Raw genomic sequence first — 7105 nt, 5'->3', positions numbered from 1 at the left:
TGAAGTTCCAGATCTCCTTATCTGCCAAAGGGATAAAAAACCCAACATAGCCAGTGTATTTTAAACAAACACCAATCCTTGAAACATGAGAGGGAAGAAAGAAAGAGAGAGAGAAAGAAAGAAAGAAAAAAAGAAAAAGAAAGAAAGAAAGAAGCAGCACATTACCGAGCACAGCTTTCTGACTACCTGCGACTTTGGTTTTCTCCATTGGCAGTGCTGGTGTTGCTGCCAGTAAGGAGCCATGAGACCATGGCCAAATTTAGGTTGCAGCAGCATGCACACATGCAGAGTTTTCATCAAACATTCAGAGATAAGGCTTTGTAATTAGTTTTGTACCTTTGACTTTCCAGGTCAGTTTAACACCAGTGCCTAAAATAACCTTACAGACAGCTTGATTTTGCGGGAAAGGACCTAGGGCAATGACAGCAATTCAGCTCCTGCGGCAGCTTGGATTCGATATGCTTTTCATGGGATCTGCCCCATTTTTCCAACTGCTTGGATATCACACAGGCCAGTGATGAATTACCTTTAAATAGCTCACTGAATAGTACTTGGCAAGTAAGGGGCAAATAACACCACCAGAAAAATGAGAGTAGTTGCCAATAGTGTAATTGTTCTTTACTGGCTATGCCCTATCATCTAATGAGTGGCTGTACCTGTTACAAGTTAGCCTCACCTTGGCTTGTTCCCTTTGGTACTAATACCTAGAGAGTGTAGTATAGCTCCATGGGACTAGAGAAGAATTCTTGTCTGCAAAATTTTCACCAGCCTTCAGCACCTGCAGCATCCAGGAAAACAGTGCTACAAGCAGCGGCTTTCTTTTCAGGCCAGTGTTCTCTGGGAAAGTAAACCAATCATATTAAAAAAAAATAATAAAATTCAATACAGGATAAAATATGGAAAGCTTTTGTTTAAAGAGCCTTCTTTACCCATTGCTGGCAAGCAGATCTTGGTAACTTCAGTATCTGCTAGGAAAAAATGTGGTTACCCTTTGCGCTACCTATAATAAGGCAGTCGAGCAAAAATATTAACATTAGTTATTTTTACTTCTTGTGCAGCGGTTTGCCCATTCCCACATTCACGGGGTGCTAAGCAATAAGGTCTGGCCATAGGCTAGCCACAAAGTGGGGCACCGAGGAATTACTTGGCTGGTCTTGAAAGTTACAACCCCTGGGCAAAATATTTCTGCTTGTATGGAAATAGAGGTATTTAAAGAACTCTCAAGGGCTCCATGCAGGTACAGAGGTTATTCTACACATTGTAACTTACAGGCTCATGGCATACGGTATAAAACCATGATTTGTTTTGGCTTCTAGGACATCTGCATTAACAAGAGTTATATTTTGGTACGCTTGTGCCAGCAGGACCCACATTACGCTCAACAGCATTTGCTCACATGCGAAATCCCTGCCCCCGAGGTGTCAATCTGTCATCAGATCAATGACAGTCACTCTGAGCCCATGTGGCCACTCTGCCACTTCTGTCCCCACGCCAGCGGGACTCCCCGCAGCCCTGCCCCAATGGATCGGGTCACAGGATGGGGGACTTTGGGGACAATGGGATCGCAGGGGAGAGGGAGAAGTTTCCGAAGCATACATGCTCTAATGGCCCTCTTGTTAGCCGAGTTGTTTGCCGTACTGCATGACAGCTGGTATCTCAGTCCAGTAATTGCACTGATGTAGTACTGCCTCGCTGAGGTTTGGCAAGAGGGCAGCCACCCAAAAAGGCACCGCACAGACATGTTTGATTAACCCCGATATTCAGATAGCAGACTGGTGATTTCCCAGCTATCAACTGCAGCACAGCCAGGATTTTCCTGCAAGAGAAGACCTAATTATTAGCGGAAAAAATCTATGGGATGATGCAGAAAGAAAAAAAAAATACCCTCCTCTGTTACATCTCATGGATTCTTTGTTCTTTTCTCGTCGAAGGTAGCTGTAACACAGTGCAGAAAGTTGGAGACCTTCAGCTGCATTAGCTTCTCAGCAAGGTTGAGTTACCCCCAGGGAACACCATATTATGAAATTGTAATGCACCCGGGACCCGGGCAGGGTTAACTCGGAGCTCCTCCTGGTTTTGGTGTGAAGTGATGCCCAGCACAGCTTGGTCTCCGGTGAGCAGTCCAGCCCTGGGCGATGCAGGACGCACCCTGGACGAACTTACCCAAGGAGGTACATTAGCTTATGCTGAGTTTGAAAGAGGTGGGTTGCTTCTGGGGCACCTGCCAGCTCTCTGGTGTCCCTGCACTGCACGGCAGCTTGAATGGTCCTTCAGGAGTTTGATCAGCCCTTCGGCAGAGGAACCGACTTCATGTCAGGCTGATGCATGACCATGCCGCCAGAGTCGGAAAACAACCCCATAATGAAAACCCTGACGGTGAGCTCCAATAATTTATGCCTCTGCAGACCAGCTCCTCCTGCTCACATACCAGATTTAACAAACCAGTAATTGCTGCCTGATTTTTAATTACTCTCGTTTACAAGAGCAATGGAACAAGTCAGTTCTACAAACACAGCTTTGATGCAAAAAATGTACCGGAGAGCTCAGAAGTTGGGCATCCTTTTATATGTTGGTACTGAGTACCCTACTAAAGTACATTGATGTGAGCTAAATATTTATACCACAGGTAGCAGTACTTGAGGTGGAGGGATTGAAAGCAAAAGAGATTTTTTGGTGCATTTTCACACCAATAATTGTTGAGCCAGCAGCTAACAGGGAAAAAATCTGTTTCTCGGGGATCTAAGCATAGCACAAAAAGCTGGGCTCAAATATCTTTCCTCCGCTGCCGCCTGACCGTGTCCTGCCAACCCCAAACCTCTCATTCACGTCTCTTGCTGTCTGTCATGGGAGCTTTTTTGCAGCAGTCCCAGGCCACGCTGCGAGCTGTGGGTCGGGAGCAGGGAGATGGACAGTAAAGCTGTCTGCAGCCCTGGCAGCACAGCCAGCTCACAGTTTTAGCCTGGAGACTACAGGAGGGGGAGCGTTTGCTACGATAGCTGCTCCGTCCCTGTTTTCACCAGGGCTTTCTTCCCTCCGAGGCACTGCTCAAGCCCTGCAGCCCTGGCATGCTCCTGCAGCATCTAACTGCACGGTGCTTTTTCTGGGCTTAGAGGAGGGCTTACTGAGCCTGAAACTGTCCTCCTCAGCCAAGCTTGCTGAAAACCTCCCCAAAGAGACAAGCTCCCTCGAGCAGATGGAGAGCTACCAGCAATGCGGGACTCCACGAAGTTGTTCCTTACCATTGTCACACAGTTCATAGCTGCCACTTTGGTTTTTTCTGCTGCAGTTTGGACACCACCTCTTCTGGTTATGTTATTATGGGGGGCTTCAAAGAGGTTTCTCGTAAAGGAGGATTTTACCTGTAGGCTTTGGGAATGCATCTATAACGTGAACTCCCGTTCCTGTTCTAAAAGATACACTGAGCGTCAGCCAAACCCCTATAGATAGCTACACATACAGCCGTCTCTCTGTCAGAGCGTGCGACGATGGCATTTTCCAAAGGTGCTCGCTAGTAAGTGGGGAAGAGGTGCCTGGTCTAAGCATTTTCCCTTGTAAATATGCTCACGTTGGTTCAGTTATGTTTAGCCACCACAAAGTTCCCGGCTCCTGTGAAAAGTCCAGCTCAGGGCTCTGCTGAAGTCACTGTGGTTATGACTCACGGGCTGAGGAAAAGTGCCAGGAAATCATGTGTATCCAGCAAAATGGCTTTCTGCATCTGGCCTACTGATTGCTAGGTGGGATTTTTTTGTGTTTAAGTAACAGCAGTTTCTGAACGGGAACTTCTGGAAACGGCTTCTTTCAGATCCACTTCAGAAGTAAGAAATCTGGGGGCGTTTATTTGACGGCTCAAACAGAAAGAGAGCGTTGGCTGGGTCACGTCCTGCACCTCTGCGTGCGTGTGGGATTCCCTCCACTCGGCCTCCGTGCAGACATCACCCCAGGCATAGCCCTGGCCGTCACGTGGGGCCTCCGCTCTCTTCAGAGGAGATAAGGATGGACCGAGGACATTCCTCAGTGGCCAGCATAGAATCGTAGACTCATAGAATAACGTGGGTTGGAAGGGACCTTTAAAGATCATCTAGTCCAACCCCCCCTGCAACGAGCAGGGACATCTTCAACTAGATCAGGTTGCTCAGAGCCCCATCCAGCCTGACCTTGAACGTTTCCAGACAGGGTAGCCTCTGCGCAGGAGCAAATCCTCCATCGTGCAACGTACATGCGGCTTGCCTGGCCTTTTGCCAGCATGCCTGATGGTGCGTGCCTGATGGTACACGCCTGGCAACTGCGCTTCCACGGCACATCGAACTCCCATACTTCCAACTGGCCTGTAGAAATAGCATCTCAAGTGAGAAAGTGGTTTGGTTTTGACTCACAACTTCTACAGCAGATAAAACTCGACGTGACGATTACATTACTTGCCCTTAGGAATCTGGGCAAAGCACCCCCGCAGCACATATAGACCTGTTTGCAGTTTTTAATTAATTTAATTTCCTCACATTACATCAGAACACTGACAAGATGAGAAAGATTTTCTTCCATCTTCGGTTGAGTCTTAATCCTCTTTAGAACTGATTTGCAGAATGAAACACATATTCAGAAATTAAAAATAGAATTTAGGTTGGTATTTAGGAAGACGGACATTTTGTGGTCCTTTGTACAGCTGGAAAGGAAATGTGGGCTCCACAGGGAGGACAGGATCCTCAAGCAGCTTAAAAAAAACCAGCACAAACCAGAAACAACTGTTTGTGAGAGCTAAGGATGCAGCACCCGGAGGAAGGAGCTGACACTGGCCTGAGGCGCAGCATGCAACGGGAGGGACACTTTGCTCCAGAGTGGATGTTGCGACCCAGCCCGGCTACCTTCTGCTCCTGCCCCATGCTTCAATAAACTGTCACCTTATGGCAACTAAAACTGACTAAAAGCATTTAAAAATCTAAATTAGAGAAGCTCTCTGGAGGATCTCTGGTCTCAGTCCTTCTGTGGAGGTCTCCAAAATATCATTTTGATAAAAACAGAGGGAGAGCAATTCCAAGTTTGAGAAACTGAAAAGCTGTTTCTTCTGAAAGATGCATTTAAAGTTGCCTATCCACACCACACAAAGTCAGAAAGCCTACCTAAGTAAAATAGCTCTCTGCACCATCATCATAAAAAAGTAAATATTTACAGGCAGCCAAGGTGGTTTGCAGTTAGGGACAGTAGAAATCACTCCTTTGTACCACTGTGCACTTTTGATTTTAATATAACTAACACCCTGCAGAAAACTGGTATAGGTCCCCAAATGGATTCCTCATCCCAGAAAGCTGACATTTGAAGTCTCATCATGCGAAGAGCCCTATTTTGAAAACTCAGGTGAAGAGATGGAAAAGATAAAAACTCTAAAATATCCACCCATGGGAGTTCTCCCCTTGCGTGTGCATGGGTGTGCCTGGGGCACCTGTAAGCAGGGGGGACCCACCAGGCACCCTTGTCATCTCACAAAGGTGCTGCCACACAACATTCCACTCCATCATAATACCGGGGTGAGCCCTGGAGCCCACAGAGGCACCCGTGGGACTATGGGCAACAGCGAAGGTCAACAGCTGCCACACACCATGTATTAAAGCTTTCAAATCCTGGAACAAAACACCAGCTTCAATTAAGCCCATCGGGATCACACATCATGCCAAAAAACAGCACAGGAGAGAAGCTACTTTGTGAGCTGGGCTACAGGCTGGGTCACACATTAGGGGAGGGCAGCTTCTCCAAGGTGAAAGCGGCCACCTCCAACAAATACAAGGGCCCCTTAGCCATCAAGGTGGTGGACCGGCGACGAGCACCCCCAGCCTTCGTATACAAGTTTCTGCCCCGGGAGCTCTCCATCGTGCGCAAGATCCGGCACCCCAACATCGTGCGCATCTTTGAGCTCATCGAGGTCTGCAATGGGAAGCTCTACATCGTGATGGAGGCGGCAGCCACTGACCTGCTGCAGCTGGTGCAGCAGCTGGGGAAGCTGCCCTGCGTCCCCAAGGCCCGGGACATCTTCGCACAGGTCGTGGGGGCCGTTCGCTACCTGCATGACCGCAACTTGGTGCACCGGGATCTCAAGTGCGAGAACGTGCTGCTCACCGCTGATGGCCGCCGGGCCAAACTTACTGACTTTGGTTTTAGCAAGGAGGCCAACAGCTACCCGGACCTGAGCACCACGTTCTGCGGGTCGGCAGCCTACGCTTCCCCGGAGGTGCTGATGGGCATCCCCTACGACGCCAAGAAGTACGACATGTGGAGCCTGGGGGTGATGCTCTACGTGATGGTGACCGGCTACACGCCCTTTGACGACACCCACATCCGCAGCATGCCCCAGCAGCAGAAGAGAGGGGTGCTGTACCCGCAGGGGCTGCCCCCGCTGCCGGAGCCCTGCCAAGCCCTCATCACCCAACTGCTCCAGTTCAGCCCGGCCTCCAGGCCGGGTGTAGAGCAGGTGGCCAAGAACAGCTGGCTGAAGGGGGACATCTGAAGGAGCAAGCCCTTCCCAGAGATCCCGGGAGAGCGGTAACAGTTTAGTGCAATCAATGGTGTGGTAGAAAAGCATTTCTGTGTTTTATTGATCATTTTGACCCCTGGGGTGCCTGTATGTGGAGCTGTTTGAACTTCAAGCACCGGCAAGGCTATGTGCTCTCAGAAGGTGGCCAGATCCCTCCACAAAGGAGGCACATGAGCCTGCTGCGGGTTGGGTTTCAAGACACAATGACCGTGCTGAGCTAGCAGCTCAGCCACATTAAGAGCAAAGCGTGGGGCTGCTTACACCAGCAGCGGCTGCCCAACCGCAGCGGGGACCTGCACCCCCGCCAGGCAGGTCGGGGCTTTCCCATGGAGCCAGCGTGGCCAGGGCAGGGTGGCGAGGTGCAACGTGCACCACCACAGTCCTTTATGTCACCTGCTCCCTACTACACGTAATGAACACCGAAAACTCTGCGCAGCTACCCCTCTCTGCTGCTCCCCACCCTCTGTATCCACAGGGCACTGCCCAGGACTGCAGAAGGAAAGCTGCTCTCACGCGGGTCTTGGCTTGTCCTCAACCCTATTTGCCACCAAACTGTATTTGAGCTGATGGGCGGGGAGAAGTAGC

The 7105-nt window shown here is 49.7% G+C and overlaps 1 protein-coding gene across 1 annotated transcript; it reads left to right on the top strand.

The window, feature by feature from the left end:
- The first annotated feature begins 5659 nt into the window (after positions 1–5659).
- On the top strand, positions 5660–6493 carry TSSK6 (testis specific serine kinase 6). Its single transcript, XM_075029281.1, has one exon. The coding sequence runs from the start codon at positions 5660–5662 to the stop codon at positions 6491–6493; it is 834 nt and encodes a 277-aa protein (XP_074885382.1).
- The last annotated feature ends 612 nt before the right edge of the window (positions 6494–7105 follow it).

This window comes from Buteo buteo, chromosome 5 (assembly GCF_964188355.1).
Source record: "Buteo buteo chromosome 5, bButBut1.hap1.1, whole genome shotgun sequence".
Classification (NCBI taxonomy): Eukaryota; Metazoa; Chordata; class Aves; order Accipitriformes; family Accipitridae; genus Buteo; species Buteo buteo.
This window is presented reverse-complemented; position numbering and strand designations above follow the sequence as displayed.